This window comes from Equus przewalskii, chromosome 6, assembly GCF_037783145.1.
Source record: "Equus przewalskii isolate Varuska chromosome 6, EquPr2, whole genome shotgun sequence".
In the NCBI taxonomy this organism is placed as follows: Eukaryota; Metazoa; Chordata; class Mammalia; order Perissodactyla; family Equidae; genus Equus; species Equus przewalskii.
Genome location: NC_091836.1, coordinates 435,167 through 459,164, shown reverse-complemented (window position 1 = coordinate 459,164; position 23,998 = coordinate 435,167). Strand labels below are relative to the sequence as shown.

General features: G+C 67.0%; 1 protein-coding gene across 1 annotated transcript; it reads right to left on the bottom strand.

The window, feature by feature from the left end:
• Positions 1-212: 212 nt before the first annotated feature.
• ARID3A (AT-rich interaction domain 3A) lies at positions 213-22,785 on the bottom strand. Its single transcript, XM_070624656.1, has 8 exons — positions 22,274-22,785; positions 21,204-21,534; positions 8,385-8,457; positions 5,473-5,656; positions 4,817-5,064; positions 2,472-2,768; positions 1,363-1,461; positions 213-1,043 (listed from the first exon to the last, which is right to left on the bottom strand). The coding sequence occupies exons 1-8, from the start codon at positions 22,657-22,659 to the stop codon at positions 859-861; spliced, it is 1,803 nt and encodes a 600-aa protein (XP_070480757.1). The 5' UTR covers positions 22,660-22,785; the 3' UTR covers positions 213-858.
• Between the last annotated feature and the right edge of the window lie 1,213 nt (positions 22,786-23,998).

Genomic DNA, 23,998 nt, shown 5'->3' with positions numbered 1-23,998 from the left:
CAAATCAGTCGTGGGAAAAATAAAAGGGGTATTCCGATTTTTCTCTTTTTTCTTTTTTTTTTTGCTTTTTCAAGTCCAGTTTCCCTGAATGAACACAAATATATAGATATATAGATATATATCTCCTTTTGCTAAGGTTTGATTCCTCCCCCGAGAATAAAATAGACTATTTACAAAACACAACCCCCAAGACCTCTTAAAAACCCTATAGAGTTCGAATATCGCTAGCTCTTTAAAAAAAAAAAAAAAAAATTCCCAAAAGCAACAAGAAAAATAATAATAAACAAAAAATTTCAACCGATCTTGGCTCAGGGGTTCCGTTCAACACAAGGAGCCGGGTGTGGCGAGTGTGTGTGATGGAGGAAAAAAAAAAAAAAAAAGCAAAAAAAAAAAAAAAAACAAAAACCAGACAAAAATGAAAACGCACAGTGCAGGGATGTACGAGGTAAAGAGGATCAGACTGACATGGCAACTGGTCCAAACCGGACACCGGACTCCAGTCCGAGCGGGTCCCCCAGGGCCGCGGGAGCAGCCCCAGGGTGCGGACCCCTCGCTCTCTTCCCATTTCCTCCGCTTGCGGCCTGGACGTCCGAAACCTGAGTAATTCAAGTGTTACTTGGTCTCCCCCTGTTTTATTAAATTTTCTTTATATATATATACGTATATATTTCTTCTTCTCTCTCTCTCTTTTTTTTTTTTTTTGGTGCTAGCTGTCGCTCCTCTGCGGACATCTCCCCTCCCCACCCGTATCTTCCGCCATCCCGGCCGCCCCTCCCCCGTGTGGCCCACCTCGACCCCCTGCCCGGTCTGGCGGGGAGGGGGGGGGTGCTCCGGGGTGGGGGAGGCGGTGGGGAGTGGTTAAGGCAATGAGTTAGTTGAGGTAGAAGACGTGGCCGGTGTGGACGGCCCCGCTGGCCCGGCCTGGCCGCCCGCGCTGCCCCCACCGCTGCTGTTCCCGCTGTTCCCTGCGCGGCTGCCACCACCGCCGCCTTTGCCGGGGGCCGAGGGGGGCGTGGGGGCCGGCGGCTGAGCGAACAGGACTCCTGGTGCAAGGACAGGAGGGGACACGGGTCACCGGATGACCGGACAGCGACCTCCCGGGGCCCTGACCCCCGCAAGGCCCACCCGCCGCCGCCACCCAGCTGCCCCGTGTCCACAGCGCCACCTGGCGGCCGCCGCGCGCACCACGCGCTGCCAGCGGAGCTTCGCAACATTGTTGCAAACTTTGCAACATTGTTGCATTTAAAAAACCCGCTGACTGCGCTACATTGTTACCAGGCTCGGGGGGCGGGGGGGAGGCCCTGGACGCCCCCCACCCCCCCAGTTAACCTGGGAGGACGGTGGGCGGGCCCGGGCGCCTACCTGTGTAGACGATCCCGTTAATCTCCACGGACATGCTAATACTGTTGCTGCCGTTCGTGCTGCTCAAGTTCGAGGCTGAGTCCTGGCGGCTCTCGGAGGCTGCGGGGACAAGAAAACCCGTCATCCGTCCTCCTAAAGGAGTCCGTGTGACCATCTGCATCCCGGCCGTCACCCTCGCCGGACTTCTAGCTCCGCCGAGGTGTGGACTGTGTCTGTCACCAGCGCACACAGTGGGTACTCCATAAATGCTTACTGAGCACGAATGCATTTGTCTAAAATTTGCTTTTTCTGTGATTATGTTCCCTCCTCCCCTTTTTTTTTTTTTTGGTGAGGAAGATTGGCGCTGAGCTAACCTCTGCTGCTAATCTGCTTCTATTTTATGTGGGACGCCTACCACAGCGTGGCTGATAAGCAGTGCGTAGGTCCAGGCCCGGGATCCGAACCTGTGAAACCCAGGCTGGCGAAGTGGAGCATGAACTTAACCCCTATGCCACTGGGCCGGCCCCTGATTCTAAGTCTTAAGAGATGTCAGCACACCCACATCATCTCACTCTTTATAATGGCCGCAAAGTGGTCCAGAGGTGACCCGTTCGTTCCGCCACTGATGGACACACACATTGCTTCAAGCCTTCACTATACATCCTCCTACGGTCACACGCCGCATAACGACCTTTCGGTTAACGGTGGAGCACACACCCCACAGTGGTCCCATGAGATCGAGACCACACAGCCTAGGTGTGCAGTGGGCTGCACCATCTAGGTTTGTGTAAGTGCACCCTGCAACGTGCACACAACAAAATCGCCTAACGACGCATTTCTCAGAACACGTCCCCATCGTTCTGCGACGCATGACCATGTGCCTGATATTATCAAACTCTGATGGGTGAAAAATTTCCTCCCTTGTTAGCTTGAAGATCCCCAACCAGACGGAGTTGAACAGCTTTGCATCTGAATTTACTAGTCACAGCTACCCGTTGCTTCCATTGGTTGGTCTGCCTTTTTTTTTTCTTATTGATTTCTAGGCACTCTTAACATATGTTGGCTCTGAGGCCCTTACTTTGTGACACAGGCAGGAAGCACGGAGTGTCTGGGTGCCGGGGGGTGGATACCTTGGCTGTTGATACGAATGCTCATGGGCAGCTGGGCTGTCATGGCCAGGAAGTTCTGCTGCAGGGCTCGCTGCATGAGCCGTTGCTGCTCATCGGCCACCAGGGCCATCTTCTTCTCAGGAGGCTCCCCGGACTCCAGCTTCTCCCGAAGCTGCTCCAACGCAGCCGCCTGAGCCGCCACGGCTGCCTGGGCTGCTGCCGCCTGCACCGCGGCCGCCTGGGCCGCCACCACGGGGTGGCCCGCCAGGGAGACTGGCAGGCGGCTGGGGACCGTGATAGGGATGGCCGAATCCTCCTCTAGACAGGGGAGAACAGGAGTCAGTGGCTGGGAGGGAACTGAGGTGGCCCAGCCCCACCTTCCTTCCGAGGCAGGAATGTGCACCCTCTTGAATACCTCCACCGATGGGGAGCTCACTTCCGCTCCAGGGAAGTGCATAGGCTTTTGAACAGACACAAGGCCTATAAAATCCTTCCTACTCTCAGGCATGATGACGGTAATACTGGCGAGGACGTAACAACACCGGTTGCAGTAACAGAACTATGGTAGTGGGTGGCGTTCGTGCCACCGAGAGAGCCCACAGCAGCGTCTAACACATCACATAGATCACTAGTTACGCCGAGGGCCCAACACGGCTCGTCTAGAGCAATTAACACGAATCACCTGGAGGGGCCGTCTCAACAACCCCAAGCCCACCCGGACACTCATCCCCATTTCACAGGGGAGGAAACCGAGGCCCAGAGAGGGCGGCTAACTTTCCCCAGGCCACAGAGCTGCAGAGAGGCTGAGCTGGGCTCGAACCCAGAACCCCAGAGTCGGCTCCTCCCCATTCCCCTTTTCCTCGGTTGAAACGAATGTCCCGGCTGTTCCCACACACCGGTCCCACTGGGACCCGCTGTCTCTTCTTCTCCTGACTCTTCCTCCCCCTTCTATCCCTGGACGCTTGGCGCTGCCTCTACGTGCCGGGTCCCCACTCCAACCTTCCAACTTTCGTGGCTGCCGGGCCCCCCGCTGTGGAGTTTCTGCACCGTCCTCCCCTTTGCCTCCCTCTTCCGTCTCAGCTGAAACGCCACCTCCTCAGGAGCCCCCTCGGACCGTCTCCAGCCAGCATCCCGTCACCGTGGACCTCCCACTGTTGCTTATCGCTTCCTGGGCCCCTCGTGAGCTCCCCGGGATCACAACCCCCGATTCTTCCCACCCCCGTCTTCCCCGGCTTCAGCACGGGTGGATCTCCATAACCACTGATGGGTATTCCAGGAACACCCAAGACTGGGGGGTAAACTGAGGCCCACAGAGGACCGAATGAGCTAAAGTCAGCGAGACCCCCTTCACCTCAGATCTGACCCAGTCCTACGTTTTCAGGGCACCATGGGATCAGCTCAGACCCTCGGGCTGACCCCAGGAAGCAGGGAGTCAAGTCACGGCCCGTGTGGCAGAGGAGACATGGGACCTCGGACCTGCGTGAGGCCAGCTGCCACGTGTGCTGTTGGTGCTTCTGTGTTAGGAAGGATTCAGAGGCTCAGCGGGAGAGAAGACTGTGATTGATGGGTGATGCCTGCCGCGGACGGGGACCTGGGACAGGGGTCTGTCAGGCATCTGCAAACCCAGGCCGGGGCCCGCCGGGCACTCTCCACCCTGACGGCTCCCCAAACTCTACAAGGAAGGGGTAACCCTCCCCCACTTTACCCACAAAGAAAGCGGGCTCAGAAAGGGGCGGTGGGCGCCCAGCACTAGCTCCAGGGACGGCCACGGGGTCGGGTCGACAGACCCACACACCCTCTCGCTGGCATCTGCTGGGGGCGTGAGAAGGATCCTAAAGCTCAGAGGGAGAGCGACACGGTGATCAACTAGGACTGTCTGTCACGGGCAAGGACTGGAAAAACCTTAATTAACGGGGACGCACGCTACCGCGATTGATTAGCAATGCCTGCCACAGCGTCAGGAAAGAGTACAGCACTCGATTAATAATGTCTGCCGCAGCGTGGACCCGGGAACACAGGGATTGACTAGTCATGTCTGCAGGGGGGGCATGAGACGGGAGCACTGTGCTCGATTTGTAATGTCTGCGTCGGAGCAGAACTGGAGAAAGACCTATTGATTAGTGATGTCTGCCAAGGGGTGGGATGGGGGGAATGGATTGATTAGTAATGTCTGTGTGCGGTGGGATTGGGGTTTGGAAAAATGGTGATTGATTAGTAATGTCTGCAGTGGGCACAGTGAGGGCAGATGGGCCTCCCTCCTCCACGCCAACCTGGGGGTTTCTCATCCTGGTCACCCAGAGGGGGGAAAAGGCTGGAGGCGAGTCAACGCCCGGCCCCCAGCCCACGGCCCCCCGGCTGCCTCTTACCCTTCTTGATCTTGGGGGCCGGGGTGATGGAGCTGCCGTTGGTGCTGGCGGCCAGGCCCAGGGAGGACACGGGCAGCTTGGGCGAGGAGAGCATGCTGTGGGCCCCGCTCGGCGAGTAGGTGAAGAGCGAGCCCCCGAAGCTCTGGCGCCGGCCCTCCCGCCGGTTGCTGTCGATGGCGGCCTGCAGCTCGTTGGGGTTGCTGAGGCCCCGCTTCTCACACTCGTAGGGGTACAGGTACTTCATGTACCTGTGTGTGCGGGGGATGGGGGGCAGTGAGGGGACAGGATGGCGCCTGGGACGTCACCTGTGGCCCCAAAACCCCGCCATGGCACCCCCTCCCCATCCCCATCATGCCGTCACCCGGGAATCACTTGGTGGCCCTCAGAGCTGTGGCCTTTGTTCATGCTGTTCCCTCCGTCTCAATGCTCGTCCCCACGACGTGGCCCCCATCCCCACAACAACCTCCTGCTTCATCAAGACTCAATTCGTGTTCTCAGGACTCAGACGTGTCACGTGGCCCCATCGTGCCTCCGTGGTCTGTCCGGCTGCCCCTTCCCCGGCCACCCTGGGTCCTTCCTGCCTCAGGCCCTTTGCACGTGCCATGCCCTCTGCTCGGGACACCCTTGGGATCCCGGCTGGCGGCGGCGGCACTCACTGGGTCCGCAGGGTGAAGGCGGCGCTGGTGATGGAGGTGGGCAGGTTGAGGCCCTTGGTGATCTCCCGCCACAGCTTCTTGTTGATGACCTCCACCAGGCCGCCCTTCTCCGTCACCAGCACGTACAGCATGAACAGGTCCAGCACCTGCTTGGCCATGATGGGGATCCGGTTCACGGGCGTCCCTGCGGGGGGCACGACGGGGGAGGGTGAGGCGGGGCCGCTGGCGCCAGGGGCCGGGGGCCGACACCCAGCGGACGCCAAGTCCGGGGCTGACACGTCAGTCCAGAGCGAGGTCCCCCCGGCACTGTGACATCGGGCAGGTCACTCTGTGGGGCCGTCCCTGGCCCCACCCACTCGATGCCAGGGGCCCCCCCAGTGTGACACCCACAGATGTCCCCAGACGTCCCCCGGTGTCTCCTGGGGGCAGGGTCACCCTGAGGAGACGCCGGCTGCGGAGAGCACCAAGAAGGCGGCTCTGCCTCAGTTTCTCCATCGGTGACTTGGGCTTAGCACGGATCTCCCCGGGGGGTCAGAGAGGAGGGAGCCGCTGCGGGGCCACCGGGGTCACACCTGGGACGCGGCCCTGGTTATTGCTGCTCCGTCACCAAGAGCAACAGCCGCCAAAGCGCCAGCTCGGTCCCGGAGGCCGCTGCCTCCAGGCCCCGGGGGCCGCGCGGCCGGTTCATCCGCAGCCGGAGAGCGGGCGGGGGGCTGCCCTGGAGGGGGGCTGGCCCAGGATTGGGGGGCTGCCCCTCTTCCGCCCACCTGGGTCCCCTGCGCCCAGCCTGGCACACAGCAGGCGCTCAACAAACAGCAGTGTGGGCCGACGGCCCCCGAGGCCCCAGGCCGTGACCCGGGGGAGGAAGGCCCAGCTCGCCCGCCCCGGCCTGGACGCCGCCCCCTCCACCTCTGGACCCCGGCTCCCCGGAAGCCAGACATCCCACAACCACCTCCCACCACCCCTGGCCGCTTCCAGGTCCTTCCTGGGCTGTCAAATCCCCAGTGACAACCTGGAGGGGACGGAGGAAGACGGACCTCAGACCCCCCCACCCGGCCCGAGTCCATCCTTCAGTCCAAGAGGGAGAGAAGAGAAGACAGCCAAGCGTCAGGGCCCACGCACCCTGAGCACACCTGCCCTGAACCCCTCCACCCTCAGCACTCGCCCTGAGCACACCCACCCTGAGCCCGCCCACCCAGGACACTGGCTCGGGCAGAGCCTGGTGGGGGGAAAGAACAGAGGGAATCACACCGAGATCCTCCGCCCTCGGGCCTCCCGTGCAGCCGCCGGGCCTGGACGGATGTTTACAGAAGGAGCGGGGGCTGGGCAGCCACAGAGCCCCATGGATGGAGGCCGGGCCGGGCCGAGGGGGCGATAAGGAAGGGTGGAGAGGTCGTCAAGGAAACGGCGGGAGGATGGGGTGCAGGCAGGACCCCTCCCACCTTTCCAGCCCCCGAGAATTCGCAGAAAGATTCAGTTGGGGGCTTTTCCTTTGTGATAAGGAGGAAAAAAGATTCCTTTCCCTCTGGAGTGACGGGGAAGCGGCCTGTGGGATGCAGGACGCGGGGCCCAGCGTGAAGGGGGGCGTCTGACAGACTCTCAGCCCCACAGGCCCCCAGTGACAGAGGGCGAGGGTCCAAGAAGATGGCAGGAGAGGGGACCTGGGAGCTGGGTTTTGAGGGATGTGTAGGAGTTTGTGATTCCTGCCCTCCAGGAGCACCTGGCTTGGCGAGGGAGGTAGAGCTGGACAGAGACCCTCAGCGCCCGGTGAGGCCAGGAACCAGACAGGCCCGACCGCGGCCCCAGCCTCACCTACACTCGGGGGCGGGAGGGGTCGGGCAGGTGTGGACGGACCGATAAAGCGGGCGGGGGAGGGTCCCCCTGACCACATGATGGGCAGCGGCCTGGCCGGGGCCTCGAGATAGCAGGAGAGGGGCCCCCCAGCCCGGGACGCCGTGTGGACGCCGGCGCGGGAGGGGTTAACGTGGCGGCTTCATCCCCTTCCGCCGCCCGGGCCGTGTTTACAGAAGCTGCGGGCGAGGGAGGGGCTGCGCGGCCTGGACAGAGCGGGGGGCTGGGCCTGCCGTGGCCCCGGACCCGTGCCCGCCGTCCCCACCCCTTCCTGCCTCTGTGCTCCGGCCGGGCGCCCTTCCCGGCCTCAGTTTCCTTCCCTGAACGGCGGGGACTGTCACCCCCCCATGGGCTGTCGGGGGTCAGAGAAGTGAGCCCCACCCTGCAGCGGGCGCTCGGGGAACCCCGTCCCGCTGGCCGGCAGGGCAGCCCCAAGCTGACCCCCGGCTGCCCCTTGACCTCTCGGGGTCCGGCTCACCATGAATGTCCCCGAAACCCTCCAGGGCTGGGGCCCTGGCCTGTCTGGTGCCTGGGCCTCAGTTTCCCTACTGAGGACCCCCGACCTGGGGGGACTGAGGGTGGGCCGGGCCCAGTACACCATTGGTGCTCAATCAATGCGGGCCAGCACTCAGCATGTCTGGGGTGCTGCCACATGGTGGGGACTCTTACAGATGGGGAAACTGAGGCCCCTGGAGGGAGCAGAGGAGGGGCCGGCCGGGGCCCAAACCTCGCACCAGCGCCCGCAGGACCCCGTCTGCAGGCCACAAGGGCCGAGAAGCCCGCCCGGGACCCAACCCCGCTCCCCCCAGAGAGGCCGGCCCTGCGGTGGGGGGTCCTGGGAGCCAGGACTCTGTGGGACCCCACGGCCCCCGCATCTCAGCAGCCAGGGAGGGGGTCTGGACAGTCAGTTCCAGGCCAAGGAGCCCACTTAGACGCTCCAGGCCGGGCCGGGCCCCACCCCCGGGTCAAAAACCTCTTGGATGCCTCCAGCCACGGGGAACTCACTGCCGCTCTGACCGGCCGGGCCCGCTTCCCGCGACGTCCCGGCGGCCGGGCCTCACCTCGCTTCTGCATGAAGCTGAACAGGTCGTCCAGGAACTCCTTCCTCTTGGGGTCGCCGTCCAGTTCGTAAAGCTGCGGGGCGGGGGGGTGGGGAGGGGGCGGGACGGTCAGTCGGCACCGGGGCTCGGGCGCCGCGTCCACATCGTGCGGAGGGGGTGGGGGGGCCGACCGAGGCGGCTGCCGGCAGGGACAGTCCCGACCCCAGACCCCCCGGGACCCCCACCAGCGTCCAGACACGTCCCCCGATGCCCTTCCCCACCCCGAGAGACGGCCCCATTTGGCAGAAGAGGAAACTGAGGCACAGAGGGAGGCGAGGCCCGGCCTGTCGGGGTTCTCTGGGGTCCCGGGGGGCAGGGGGTCCCTGGCCGCGCCGACCGTCGGCTCCCAGGTGCTGGCGGGCAGGAAGTCAGCAGAGATAATTAGAGAGGGGAGTTGGGGGGGATCCGCCCAGGGGCCGCAGCTGAGCGCAAGCTTCAAATTAAGCTCCAGGGAAGGCGGCCGTGGGGGGCCTTGAAACCACCAATCAGCCCCGGCCCGGGGTAATCCGTCATCAGGGCCCAAGAATGAGCCAACGCCCAGCTCCGGCTGCACGGGACATGGCGGGGGCCTGGGGACGCGGGGTCCTCGGGGCTGGCCACCCCTCGGCCATCTTGCCCCTCCCTGCGCCTCAGTTTCCCCATCTGTGCAATGGAGAGAAAGTGGGGCCTCCGGGGGCCTGGGCCGGGGGCAGCCGGAGCGCAGACCTGGGTGGTCGAGGCCGGGCCTTTGTCTCGGCCGTGCCTGGCCAGGCCGGCCGGCCGCATTCCAGCGCTGATTTATGGCGGCCGGCGAGGGGGGAGGCCCCGCGTTTCCCGCGGCCTGGGGGGTGGGGCCTGCAGGTGGCTCTTCCCGGGGGGTGAGCCCACGAGGGGCCTCGTCCCTGCCCCCCGCCCCGTGCGCCCCGGGCACCCACACCCCACCCCGCCCGCCCGGCCTCCCATCCCCGAGCCGCTGGGCGCCCACTGCGGTCTGGTCGGTCCTCCGCCCCAGGGACGTCAGGACTGTGTCTTCCTGCCTGTGTGTTGACCTGGGCACACAGCAGTTGCCTAATCAATGCTCATTACGTGGCCGAGACCGAGACCAGACAGACTCATGGGGGCCTCGCCCGAGACGGCAGGTGCCCCCTGATTTTCGTCCCCCCGGAACCTCGGAATGGGGCCTCATCTGGAAACGGGGCCTTTGGGATGTTGTCGTCGGTTAAGATGAGGTTGTTTCAGATGAGCTGGGCGGCCCTCAGTCCAGTGAGGGGCGTTCTTTTTTTTTTTTTTTTTTTTGCTGAGGAAGACTGGCCCTGAACTAACATCTGTGCCCATCTTCCTCTACTTTATATGTGGGACGCCCACCACAGCACGGCTTGCCGAGCGGTGCCATGTCCACACCCGGGATCCGAACTTGGGGAACCCCAGGCCGCCAAAGCGGAACGTGTGAACTTAACCACTGCGCCACCGGGCCGGCCCCAGGGGGCGTTCTTATAAGAAGAAGGACACAGGGACACTGGCGAGGCCACATGACCACGGAGGCAGGATCGGGGCGATGCAGCCACAGCCCAGGGACGTGGGGCCCCCGGAGGCCGGAGGAGGCAGGAGGGACCCCGGGGGACCCCGGCCCTGCCTGCCGTGAGCCCGGACATCCCGATGATCTAGGCCCCCGGGCTCACGGTCATCTGTTACGGCCAACCTGGGAAGCCCGTTCAGGGGCCGGAGAACCTCAGGACCCTCCTGATGAGGGGGCTCCACCCTGCCTGAACCCTCCTCCCTGGCCCGGCCCCCACGAGAGACCGCAGGGCCCCTCCTGCCTCAGTTTCCCCATCTTTTGGGAACAGTGCGTGACAGCTTCACCCTCGGTGCCTGGTAACCATTGGGACCCCTGTATTCCAGGTGGGGAAACTGAGGCAAAGGGTGGCAACCAGCTGCCCCGTGACCCGCAGGCAGAGGGGGCTGGCTCGGCGGAGGGGGGAGCCGTTAACCCCCAGGCCAAATGGTGGGCGGAGTGAGCGGGATGGTCAGACCCCCCGCGGCGGGGCATTGTGCTGGGCCGTAAAGGGGGCCGCGCAGGGCCCCCAGCCGCGGGGGGAGGAGCGGCTTTAATGGCCGTTGCTGCGGGCGGCCAACAAAGCCAGCAGTAAAGGCCGCCCGACTTTATGGGGCTACGGCCCCAAGTTCCGCACCCCTGAGGGGCGTGTCCCGCCCGCCAGGCCCCAGGGATGAGGGAACGGTGTCGAGAGCCCCCATGGCGGTGTCCAGGCCCCCCCTGAGGGCACCAGGCCCGGCTGCCCGTCACCACCAGGCTCTCAGGTCACAGAGCTGGGCCACGCACGACATGTCGCCGCAGAGCCCCGGCCCCTCCACGGCTGGACCAGAGGGCGCGTCGGTGCTGCCAGACCTGGAGCCGCAAACCCGGGCTGGGGACGGGGGAAACTTCCGGAAACCCCTCCCGCGGGCTGAGGGCCAAGAGGAGCGGCCCACCCCGCCCTGCCCGCAGCCTGATTTCCCGGGCCGGGCCTGGGCCACTCTGACCACGGGGGTCTCGCTCCGGCCCCTGCCTGACCCGAAGACCCCACCCCACCGTGGGCCCCTCGCCCCGGCCGCGCTGCTCCTCAAACTGCCAGGCGCGTGGCCCCACCTCCCGGCCTCTGCGCTGGCCGTTCCTCCCACCTGGAATGCTGTTCCCAACTCTGCCCAGAACTGGACATACAGCAGTTGCTTAATAAACGCTCGTTAAAAGGACCTTGACTTCTCAGGGTGACATGGGCTGGACCGCCCGGCCGCCCCGAGTCCCAGGCGTGCCCCTGAGTGCGCGGCTCCCTTCCCGGGCGGTGGGCGGGGTCCCCGGGTCGGGCCCAGCTCCTACCCGGCTCGGCCGTGGGGGGCGTCTATCCCCCAGGTACCAAGGTCGGGCGGCCCACGTGCCCATCTTCTCGTCCCCAGCACCACCCACTTCACAGAAGGGGAAACCGAGGCACAGAGCACATGGGACTGACAGCCCCTCTCCGCCTCCCCCCCGACTCAGCAGCCAGAGGGACTTTTCCACGTCCCACCGGCCCCGCAGTCCCCCATGGCTCCCATCGGCCCCAGAGACCTCGCCTCTCACGCTGGCCATCGCCTCCCTCCGCTCCAGCCACGGCCTCGTCCCCGCTTCCCCAGCCAGGCGTGACCGCCCTCACCTCAGGGCCTTTGCACGGGCTGTTCCTGCTCCTGAAATGCTGTTCCTCCCCCCCCTCAGCCCTGCCTCTGCTTTACCACCGAGGCTCGGCCGGCGCAGGGGTGTGGGGAGCCCCCGAGGGGGTGGGAGCCGCGGGCGGGGAGGGGGGTCCCCGGAATGGTGAGCATCTTCACCACCACGGCCGGGGTCAGCGGGGCGACAGTGCTGACCAGGCCAAGATGACCCTGGCGTTGTGGGGTCCCCCGGCCCAGCCCGCAGCCTGCAGGTCGGTCAGGAGGACAAGGCCCTGTGGCCACCGGCAAACCCTCCCCCAGAGGGCCCGGCACAGGTCGCGGCGCCACCAGACGCCCCAGCTGGGCAGCGATGTGGGTCCCCGGCAGCCGCGGGGGGAGCGCAGGGCGGCGTCCGGCCCAAGGCCGAGGGGCCCAGGCTGTAAAGAAACCGCCCTCCCGCCCGCGGGGCCCCAAGGACAACCTTTGTCCCCTTCACGGTGTCTGCTCGGGCCCCCTCCCGCCACCCCGGCGGCTTCAAAGTCCGTGGGGCCCCACCTCGGGACGGGCCGCGGCCACTGGGCCGGCGGGGGACCCGGGGGGAGGCGGCCGTCCCGGACGGGACCCAGATCGGGGCCAACGCGGAAACGGCAGGGACGCCCGCGGACGGGAAGGCTCTGGGACGGCGCGCTCGGCCCATCCGGCATGGCTGACGGGGACCCGGGGTCGTCCTCCTCCACGGGGACGTGTCTGCCACAGCCCGACGGGCCCCCGCGCCCCCCCGGGGCCGGCCTGGCGACTCCCACGGCTGAGGGTCAGAGGGGACAAACAGATGGCACCGCGGGCGGGGCCTCGGGGCCGGAGCTCGAACCTCACCTGCTTCCCTCCAAATCTTTAGGAAGATGTTTATGGAGGTGAAATTCACAAAACATAGAATTCACTTTTTTTTTTTTTTTGGTGAGGAAGATTGGCCCCGAGCTAACATCAGTTACAATCTTTCTCTATTTTATGTAGGACGCTGCGATGGTGTGGCTTGATGAGCGGTGCCAGGTCTGCGCCCGGGATCCGAACCTGCGGACCCTGGGCCGCTAAAGCAGAACATGAGAACTTAACCACCGTGACACCGGGCCAGTCCCAGAATTCACCATTTTAAAGCGTACAGGTCAATGGCATTTAGTATATTCACAACGTTGTGCAACCAGCACGACTATCTCATTCCAGAACATTCCAGAACATTCCATCACCCCAAAAGCAGCCCCGTCCTCATCAACAGTCACCCCCACCCCCCCCCCCAGCCCCTGGCATGTGCAGCTTTGTCAGGGCCTCGCTCCTCTTCACGGCTGCGTAATAGTCCAGCGTGTGGATGGCCATGCGTGTGTGTGGACACGCGTGTGGGTGCACACGTGTGTGTCCATCCTCGGTGGACGGACATCTGGGCTGTTCCACCTTCTCAGGATTCATGCGCCGTGAATCGTGCTAAGAGCTCGAGTGTCTAATCGCACCTATTTCTCCCCCTTTGGGGTTTTGGACGAGAACTGATTCCTCGTAACCTGTCAACAGAGTGAAACTTCGAGAGACAAAGTCGAGAGGCCGGCTCAGCCGGTTCTCACGCCCGACCCCCCCTCCCAGAAACACTCACAGCAACAGGGGCGCTGCATCAGACGACAACGCTTCCTCCTGGTGGCCTCCCGGGGTGCCGGGTCCGAGGGGCTTTAAAATCTTTACGTCAAGATCAGGCTGTGTGCCCCCTGCTCAAAAGCCACCTGTGGCTCCCTATTGCTCTCAGGAGAAACCCCAAACTTCCAGGCAGCTGGTCCCCTGACTACGTCTCCAGCTCGTCTCCTGCTCACTCACTTCACTCCAGCCACACGGGCAGCTCGCTGCTCCCCACACCCGCTCCTGCCCCAGGGCCTTTGCACGTGCTGGTCCCCCCCCCCCCCACGGAGTCCCTTCCTCCAGCTCCAGCCTCTTTAACTCGCGCAGCTGGCTTGACCCCCAGGCACCGGCCCACAGGCCGGGGCAGCCCTGCGGTCACACTCCCTGCTCCCCACGCCCCAGCTTCGGTCACGGTCACCTGGCCATGAGCTTATTTTGGGACAGTTTCTTTCTCGACTTTCTCCCACCCAGATGTGAGCCCCTGAGGGCAGAATCGGGCTCGGTGGGTGCAGACGCGGCTCCCGGTATACAGCAGGCGCCCACCAGCGAACGGAGGAGAGCGGACACCGGGGCCTCGCCCCCTGCAGCCCATCCTCCGCCGGCCTCGCCCTCGGCCCTGATAAAGCCCCTGCTCCCACTATGGGGCCTGGCGGGGCCCCTGTGCCCTCGAGATGACTCAGCGCCCGCGGCCGTTGCCAGGCCAGGTGGGCCGGAGCGCGTCCCTGGGGGCCCGGCCTCCCCCGTTCACGAAACGCCCAGGGCTGCTGGGAGAGGGCGGGCGGGGCGGCTCCCACATGGGGAAACTGAGGCGGGGAGGGCTCCGCACGCGCCCGGGGACCAGCCTCACATCAGGCGTTTTGCGCCCCGTTTTCCGCGGCCCGAGGTCACGCCCCCTCCCCACGGGGACCCCAGAGCCGGGACGGACAGACGGACAATGAGTGAGGCTGGATCGGCGCTGGGGCTGCGGGAAGAGGTCGGCTGCGGGCAGAAGGACACGGAATCCGGAACCCTCCCCGCCTGCACCCAGGCCTCAGTTTACCCATCTCAGAAGGCCGGCCGGGCACTGGGGGGTTTGCATCTGAGGCTTTTTTCTGTTCTGGAAACTCCCACAACGGGACCCGGAGGAGATGGCGGCCACGGGGCTGCGGCCGGGGCGGCCGACGTGCCGCCGTTATTAGGCGCCTGCTGTATGTCAAGGCCCGTGTTGGACGCTGGGGACGCGGGGAGCCCAAGAGGGACCCGGACGCCCCTCAGGAGCCCCCGGCCGGCGGGGAGACGGCGCGAGGGAACGGGACCCGGGACGGGCAGGGTCGCTCCCCGGCTGCCCGCATACAGCAGGCGCTTAATCCATGCCCGCCGGGCGACTTGAGGCTCTTCCCACCGGCCGCCCTCGGGTGCACCTGACCCCCGGGGGCACCCCCGCCCGCCGGCCACGCGGCCCTTTCGTTTCCCGTCAGCGGCCTCCTCCACGCAGATGCCGAGGGGCCCCCCGGGCTCGCGGGAAATTGGGGAAGTGATTCTGGGCAGGGCCGGAACATCTGTCCGCTGGGCGCCCCCCCCCCCGCCCGGCGCGCGTCCCCCTCGGACGACACGGCACCCCACCCACCGCGGATATTAATAAAGAGCTCAGAGGCGAGTCCCACAGGCCGGGCCGACGCTCAAAGCGGCTTCTTCCTGGATTTCCGGGCCGCGTGTTCCGGGGAAACGGCCCTGAGGCTGGACCCCTGTCCGGGCCGGGCCTTTGTGGGACCAGGGCCACCCTGACCCTCCGTCTTCTCATCTGTGGGCGGGCGGGGCGCCCCCGGGGACTGTGGAGGCCGACCGTGCAGGGCGGAGGGTCCGGCTCCAGGAAGATGGGGGTGAAGACCAGGTGGGTCGCCCGCCAGCCCCGTGTCACAGCCGGGGAAACTGAGGCCCACGGGGCCACCAGCGGGCCTGACATGGAGGACGCACCTGGGATGACGGGAGCCGGGGGCGGGAGGAGGATGCTTCTGGGAAGGCTGCCCGGAGGAGGCGGCACAGGACACTCAAAGCCGGCGACCCCACCGCGGAGCAGACCGCCAGCCACGCGGGGCCCGTCCACTGAAAGGACTCAGGACCGAGCCCCCGGGCAGCTCTGGGAAGACCACGCGGGGCGGCGGGTGGGGGGGCCTCAGGGCCAGAAGCCAAAGATCCAGAATGTTCTCCCAGCCCAGCAATTACGACGTCGGCATCCAGGCTGCTTTTGGGGCATTTTGGACGGGGTCCCGGGGCCCCGAAATTAAACATCCCCCTGGGTGTCCTCCTGCAGACGAGCCCGGGTGCCCCGGAAAGTTCCGGAACGGACTCTCCTGGGGGGGCTTCACAGACGAGGAAACTGAGGCCCGGTGGGAGGTGGGCACAGCTGCGACGACATCAAAGAGCCAAACGACCCCGGAGGCGACCTCAGGCCCCGTTTCCTCTCCAGGAGCCGCGCAGCCCGGTGGCCGGCGTGGGGACCAACCGGAGGGGCCTTGCAGGTCACAGGGTCACAGCCCCCCAGCTCTCGGCCTCCATCGGGGGGGGACCCCGACCCCGCGAGGCGCCACCCGGACTCGGACGCACAGACGGACGCGCCCGCCCTCGGCCGCCCACGCCCCCTCCGCCCGCGGCCACCTCCGTCCGTCGGGTTCACAGCCGCATCCCCAGGCCCGACGGCCGGACCGGCTGAGACGGGCACACACGCGGGGACACGCGCTGCCCCGAACCGACCCCGGGGGACGGTCCACGGAGGGTCCCTCCTGCCTCGAGGTCGCGCGGCCCCTGCTCTGCGTCCGTCCCCCTCTCAGGACACGCTGCCCGGGCTCGGGGTCACCCCGCCGCAGGGCGACCTCGATCCCCCCGCCCCCGGCCCCTCGAGACCCCCGCCGGCCCTGAGCGCCCGGCCTTCAATGGCCAGATTGGTTACCGTTTAACCCCGTGACCCCCGATTGTCCTCCGGTTGCGCACGGCCGGGCGGGCGGAGAAGGGGCGGTCGGCGCCCCGCCCCCACGCGTGCCCACCCGCCTGCCGGGACCCCCGACCCAGCTGGGAGCCTCCCCACCACCGGCCGGGCGACGTGAATGGAAATGGGGGTGCTGGGCCGTCGCAGAGAGGCGGGCGCCCCCACGAGTCACCCCGGGTGGTGGCGGCTGTGAGGTCAGGAAGCTCAGGGAGTTGAAAGGTCTCTGTGTCAGGAGGGGAAATCGAGGCACAGAGTGGGCCGAGCCTGCCCAGCATCCCCTCTGGATCAGAGAGGGCGTGCTCCTGCCCAACATCACACAGCAGCGTGTGACCAGAAGAAGGAACCGAGCCCCCCGCAGCCACGTGCAACGTGCAAACAAACAGCCACGGGGCCGTCGCCCCGTCAGGTACAGACACGGCGAGCGTGCGAGGCGCCGGCATCGACACGCCCCCGTGAGGGTGTCCAGACCCCGGGCCACACTCAGGACACGTCCACGTCACGCGGTGCACACGTAAACCACACCAGACACGGGGACGCGTGAGCCACGGTGCCCGCGCACAACGCCCAAGGGGACCACCCGCCGCCGGCCACGTCCCCACGCCCACGTCAGCCGCCGGCCCCCACGCGGCTCGCCCACGCCCACCCCTGACCCGGGGCACCGGGCGCTCCCTCGGCGGCCGCGTGTGTTATTAGGGAGCGTGGGGCGGGCCGGGCGCTGGGCGGCAGCCACCAGGCCGGGTAGCCGGCGGCGGGCGTGGGGCCAGGACACCGCGGCGGTGACCCCACGGCGTGACCGGGCGGCCGGGTGGCTGCGCGCGGCCAGATAAGGCTCTTCCGGCTGAGTCAGTGCTGTTCCCAGGGCTGGCACGGGCGGGGGCACGATGCCAGGGCCGCCCCCCCCCCGCCCGCCTCGGCCCGGCTGGCTCCGCGCCAGCAGCCACAGTGCCTTTGATGAGGCGGGCGCTGCCCGGGCGGGGACGGCCGGGCTCCCGAGGGGCTCCCCGGCACCCGCCCCGCCTCCCGCCACACGCAGCCGGGGCTCCCGGCACCCCGGGAAGACGCCCGGCGCCTGAGCCGGCCCACGGGACCCACGGGGCCTGGTCCCCGGCCCGCTCTGCCTCGGGCGCACCAGCTGAAGGTCGCGGGGCTCAGAACCCAGAGCCTGACCTCAGGCCTCCGCCCGGGCCACACTCCTCCCCCGGGACATCCCCGTCCTTCTCCCCCGGCCCCGCAGAAGTGCTGGTCTCTTCCCGTCCTCCCTGGCTCGTGGACCCCAGAAGGGTCCTCCCAACCTCTCTGCCTCCCCGGCTCCAAATCCCGTCAAGGCTCCCCTGCTTCGAGCCCACCTTTGGTTTGTCCAGCCCGACTCGACCCCCTTTATGTTCCAGCCACACCGCTCCAAGACACAGACCCCATCCTTCTCTGTCCATCTGGCGAACTCCTACACATCCCGCAAAGCCCCATCTGCAAAACCCATTCGTCGGGGAAGCCTTCTCCTCAACCCCATTCCTCCAGCCCAGCCCCCACCCTCAGGGCTGGGATTGCCTCCATTCCACTCTGGCTCCTGCCAGCCTGCAGGGTTCCCAGGCGGGACACAGCAGATGTCTGCCACGCCAGCTGCCCATCCCCACCCCGCCCCGGGCCCCCCTGTGAACCCAAAGACGTCCACCGTGTATCGTCTACAATGGGGACACGGCAGGAAAACAGACCCGAGTGCCAGGGTCGGCCCCACAGGGGAAACAGCCGTAGCTGCAAAGACCCGGAACATTCCGACACAACAGAGACGCTGGGTGACAACACCACATCTCTGGGCGTCAACGGATAGAGAAAGGCCCGGAAAACCCGCGGCCGGGGGTGGCTGGAATGTTCCATTTCTTCTCCCTACAAGAGTGGGATCAAGCGCTATTTCTGGGATCAAAGATGGAGCGGAAAATGTATTGAGGTGTTTCCCAAAATTAAAGAAACTGGGAGCTGAAAGGCCCAGAAGGAACGAGACAAGACGGGCCTCGGCCCCGGACCAGCGGCCCCATCTCAGACAGAGGAAACAGAGGCTCAGAGAGGCCCCCAGGCTGCCCCAAACCACACAGCGGGCCGACCCTCGAGGTCAAATCCCCGCTCTGACACCTGCCCCATGTGACTGCACCACTCCGTGCCTCAGTTTCCCCATCTGCACAATGGAAGCAACCCCTCCCCACCGTGGGATCCAGGGAGGATCCATGAGACGCTCACACCAGCCAGGCGACAACGTCAGCCAGAACCGTCACCTCCGCGTCGCCACGTGACGCCGTGAGTGGACGTCACCTCGGGCAGCGGGAAACATCGCGACATTTAACGCAAAACCAAACCGACGGCGAGACGGCCAGAGTCCCGGTCACAGCCGCGGGCGTCCACCGGAGCCCCGAGCACGGCCGGCGGGAACGTCAGACGGGGCAGCGGCCGCAGACGAGTCAGCAGGTCCCCAGAAGGGGGAACAGAGTCGCCACCCGACCCAGCAATTCCACTCCCGGGTGTGTGTCCGAGGACACTGAAAACACGCCCACACACAGGCCTGTGCACACGCGTGTCCCCGCGGCACGACTCACGACAGCCGGTGTGGACACGACCAGAGTGCCACCAACAGATGACGGACCCACACACGTGTCCGTCCACACGCTGGAATATTACGCAGCCGGGAAGAGGAGCGAGGCCCTGACACGGCTGCACGTGGATGGACACACGACGCTCAGGGAGAGACGCAGACACAGAAGGACACACGGTGTGTGACCCCATTGATGGGAAACATCCAGAACAGGCAGATCCACAGACAGAGAGCAGGCTCGTGGGGGCCAGGGGCTGGGAGGGTCGGGGTTCATTTTGGGGGATGGAATGTTCTGGAATTACATAGAGACGACAACTGCTCAACCCTACGAATACACTAAAAACTACTCCGTGACACACTTTCGGTGGGTAAATTACGTGAATTTCCCATCAATAAAGCTGTTAAAAGACCCCACGTTCACATGAGTTGTTGAGACTAAGGATTCGAATCCACAAGCGGCTGAAGATCTGTGATTAAGAGCCCGCCGGCTTCAAGCCGCACGGTGGCGCGTCCCAGAGCCCAGGCGCGGCCGTGCCGGCGACAGGAAGCCCCCAGGAGGTCACCGGGATGCCACATTCGATGCCGGGAGGCCAAGATCCTAATTACCGCCCGCGATGCACCCCGATCCCCAGCCGGCTCCCCCAGTGCGCGTCCAGCACCACGGCCGCGAGCTTCCGGGTCTTCAAGGAAACATTCGTGGCTCCGAGCCCGTGGCTCCGGCCCCTCCCCGGCCTGGCTGCCCCCCAGCCCCGGGGCCGACGGCGGGATGTCCCGGCTGTCGAGGGTTTGCGGGCGGAAGGCGGCCCCAGGCCCTGCCAAGACCGCGGAGGAAGAGACGGACGCGGTGCCAAGTGGGCGGCCGGCCGGCCCGGCTGCCACGTGCCAGGAAGGGGGTGGGGCGGGCGCCAGAGTCAACACGGCCGACATCTGCCGGCCGGCTGGGCCCAGGCCACTGTTGACACTGGCTGCGCAGGTGCCTGGCCAGCTGGGCGCGAGGGCAGCGCCGGCAGCTGGACCCGCCGCAGACGGGCCGGGAATAGGATCCCGCCTGCCCACAACCTCCCTCAGCCCCGGCGTCTGGGGTCCCCTCCCGCCCCGTTCCGCGAGGCCCGGTGGCATCCGGCCTCCACACACGAGCGTAGCCCGCTTCTACCCCGGGGCCTTTGCACGGCCGTCTCCTCGGTTTGAGCCCGGCTCCTGCTCCCACAGGCTCGGCCCGAACGTCCCACCCGAGGGCCTCCCGCCTCCCAGCGAAAATTGCCGGACTGCGTGGCATCGCCCCACAACCTTAAACACGACCCACCTGCTGACCGACCCGCTCCACCCACAGCAGGGGAGCGGGGCCTCTGGTGGTGGGTGCTCCCTGCCCGCTCTGGCCTCAGTTTCCCCACCCGAGCCCGACCCTGGGCATCTCCAGACATCATCATCTCGTCTGACAAGTGGACAATGGCTCCTACGGCCCTTTGTTCCTGACACGCCGAGAGGGCTCTGGGGTCAGGGCATCTGACCCCTCGTCCCGGCCAGGCCGGCCACCCAAACCCCCCTCCTGTCGGCGTTGGGCCGCCGGGCATGGCCGGGGGTCCTGGCGACCTCTGACCCCACAAGGGCCACACGGCCTCGTCCCTCCTTCTGGGCCCGGCCGTGACCCTGTGAGGCCAGGGGTGTCGCCCGCCTGGGCCGACGGCAAGGATGCGGCGAGCGAGTCAACAGACCTCCCCACAAAGGGCCCCTTCGTGTTATTTCGAGCCCAAGATCCCGGGAGCTGAGGGGCCCCCCAACACCCCGACACCCCAGCACCGCGCCTCGGTTCTCCTCGTCCGCCAGACAGATGCAGCCACCCAGCCGGCCAAGCATCTCCTTCAGACGGGGAGGGAAACTGAGGCAGGGGGCGGGTGAGGCTCAGGCTGGCGTCCGCACGCGGGCGCCACGCCCTGAGGAGGTGACGGTGACGTCTGCCACTCCACCGGCCGCACCGCCATCCGCGTGCCAGCACCCGGCCCGAGGCCAGGCCGCCCCGCCCGCGCGTTCCTCGAAGCTGCCTCCCGCCCCGGCCTCGCGCTCCGTCCCGGGGTGGGGGGGGCTCACGGTCGGTCCTGGGGGCCAGCGTCCCGACGGGGCCGCCCGACGAGCCCGGCCGAGGCCAGAGCCGCCGCCACCACCGCCGGAGGTCGGGCAGGGCCCAGCTGGCCGCGGCTGGAATGCGAGCGGGGCCGCCATCTGGTCTCCATCTGCCCGGCCCCCGCGCGGCCCCACTTCAAAGGCCCCCCGCCCGCCGGCCACTTCCTCTGCCCCGGCCGCCCGCCCGCCCGCGGAGCCACCGTCTGTCCACGCCGTCCACGGCCACGCGGCCCCCAGGGCCCGGGCTCCCCGCCACCGCCGAGCCCTCCGACCGCGCCCCCGACGCCCACCGCGGCCGCGCGCCCCGGCCCACCTGCTTGAACTGCTCCTCGTACGTCCAGTCCCCGTGGTCGGGCGGCTGCAGGGGCGGCGCCGTGTGTGCGGCCCCCCCGGGGGGCGCCGGCCCGCCTCCGGGCCGCTCCTGGCCGCCCAGCGCGCGCGGCCCGCCGTCTCCGCGGAAGGCCTGGGGCGGCGGGGCCTTGCGGGGGAACAGGGCTGCGGGGCCCAGGCCGGTGGCGCCGGGGGGCCCGAGCCCCTCCTCATCCTCGTAGTCCTCCTCTTCGTCCTCGTCCTCGTCCTCGTCCTCATCCCCCAGCTCTTCCTCCAGCTCCTCCTCCTCCTCCTCCTCCTCCCATTTCGGCTTCCTGGAGCGGGCAGAGGGCACAGGTCAGGCACGGCCCCGGGCCGCCCTGCTCCCCGTCCCAGCCTCGGTTTCCCTCTCTGACCAGCTGCTCCGGCTGCCCAGAGGGCCTGTGAGCACCCCCTGCTCAGGGCCTGGCCACACTCTGCTTCCCAATTCCGGGGACCCCTGTGGACCCCAGCCCCCGCCTGCCTCTCCCCCAAGGCCTCCTTGTAGGCCTTGAAAATGCCAAGCGCTTCCTGCCCCAGGACCTTTGCTCACGCTGTTCCCTCCTCCAGGCACACCGTTCCACCGCCCCTCTGCTCTGCTTTCTCAGCAGCCCCCTGATCACACCCACGTCCCCCGGGCTTCTCTGCTTGTTAAACGTCCTTCCAGAAGGATCCCACCCGGGGCTCGCCAGCGCCCGGCTCAGGGCCTGCGTCGGACCCAGAGGGGCCAACCGACGGCCACATGCGGCCGGTTCCCCTGAAACTAAGATGAAATAAAGCTACAGACTCGGACCCCCGGCTGCACCGGCCGCGTTTTGAGCGCTCAGCAGCCGTCAGGACTGGCGGCTCCCCAACTCTACGCGCATGTGAACGTGGCCACCGTCACTGGAAACTTCTACGGGATGGTGCCAGCTTCGGCGCTCAGGGGGACAGAGGGTCTGTCCTTCCTTTACGGCCGTGTCCCCAGGGCCCCCAGCTGCCTGGTATACAGTAAGCGCTCATTAAACTCTCGCTCAGTCCACAACCCCAACTCACAGCTCATCGTCGGAGCCCACGTCCTCGAAGTGCCTGTCGCCCTCGGCGGGTCCCGGGGCCTCCCTGCCTCGGCCGGGTGGGGCGGGCGAGCCGGGGGCCCCCTCCCGGGCCGTGTCCTCGTCCTCAGAGCCGAGGGGCCCGTCCTCGGAGCCGCCGGGGCTGGCCGGGTGACCGAGGCCCGCGGCGGCGGCCCGCATGGCGGCCAGCGCGGCCATCTGCGCGCGCTGCATCCGGGCGTGCTCCGGCTCCCTGTCCTCCTCGGGGGCGGCCCGGGCGCGGGCCGGGGGGCCGGCGGGGGGCTCGGGCGGCGGCTGCCGGGCCTCCAGCTCCTGGCGCGCCCGCTGCTGGCGCTGTAGGAGGGTCTCCATCACGGCCTGCAGCTTCATGGCCCTGCGGGCCGGGCCGCCCCGGGCGCCGGAGGGGGGCGGCCCCTGCGGGGAGGGGGCCCGGCCGCACTGCAGTGTGGGGGCCTCGGGGGAGCCGGGGCAGTGCAGGGTGGCGGGGGGCGGGGGCGGGGGCCGCCGGGCTCAGGCGGAGGGCTGGCGGGGCATGCCAGCGCCGGGCGGGCGGGGGGGCGCCTCCTTCTCAGGCCGGGGCAGCGGCTGGCATGCGGCTCATTCACGTGTTCGCAGAAACCTGGGGGCGGCAAGAGACAGCGTCAGACCCCACCTGGGCTCCTCGGTCCCCATCTTCCCCAGAGGTCGACCGCAAAGGCCTCTGGGAAAATCCCTCCCATTCGGGCCCCAACAGAGTGCAAACCTGGAGGCCTCCCTGGAGGCGGAGGGAGGAGCGAGCCCTCCCCATCCGGCCCCCTCCGTCCGCCCTCCAGCGGGCTGGGAAGTGGGGTCACCCCGCACCCCACTCCCCAAGGGTCTCGAGGAGGCCCCCACCCGTCTGGGCCACAGAGAAGCGCGCGGTCGCCGGCCACAGCTCCCGGGACAGAGCCTGGATCACCGCTTCATAAACAGCAGGCGGGGGGGAGACAGGGCGCTCCCCGCCTCGGATTGGCCGCGGCTGGCTACCGGGCGCTGGAATCCAGGAGGGTTCCGGGTTCCGGTTCCGAGTTCTAGGTGCTGTTGGCACCAAGGCCGGTGTAGCCCGGTCCCGGGGGCTCAGGCACCCCCCTTTCTCTCAGGCTAAGAGACACAGCTGACGCAGACTGAGCGCCTGCTGGATACAGGCCCTGAGCCAAACTGCCCCACTCGTGCTCTCATCTCGTCCCCGAGCCACCACCTCTCCAGGCCTCGGTTTCCCCGTCTGCAAAGGGGCGCCCAGACAGCGCTCACCTCTCTGTGCTCAGCAGGGACGCCGCGAGGCTGTGACGGCTAAGGGGGCGCCCGGTGGGGCCGGGGCGGTTAAGGACGGGGGCGCCCGCGGGTCTCCATTTTACAGACGAGGAAGCGAGGCTCGGAGAAGCCCTGCGGAGGACACACGCGGGCTGGGGTTCAAACCCGGGTCTGGGAGGCTCCCCCACCGCCCCACGCACTCTCTCTGGGGGAGTCCCCCGGCCCCTGGGGACCCCAAGTGGGGCCGGCCTCCCAGGATGCCAGGCGCTCTGCCCCGAGCCTGGGGTCCTCTCGGACCACCGACAACCCTGACTATCAGGGCCTCGCGGGGGCTCCGGCGAGGGACGCCCCGGAACCCGGCCCAGCCCGGCACCACCGGGAGATGAGAGGACGCCATCCCGCCCCAGCCCCCCGCCCAACCCCGGCCACACCCCCACCC

Bases quoted from the DNA above. Each gene is read 5' to 3' on its own strand.
- ARID3A (XM_070624656.1), bottom strand. From the start codon at position 22,659: ATGAAGCTGCAGGCCGTGATGGAGACCCTCCTACAGCGCCAGCAGCGG. The intron at 5,065-5,472 runs GTGAGTGCCGCC...CCGCACACACAG, and splicing joins GCCTTCACCCTGCGGACCCA to GTACATGAAGTACCTGTACC. The intron at 1,044-1,362 runs GTAGGCGCCCGG...TCCTTGCACCAG, and splicing joins TAACGGGATCGTCTACACAG to GAGTCCTGTTCGCTCAGCCG.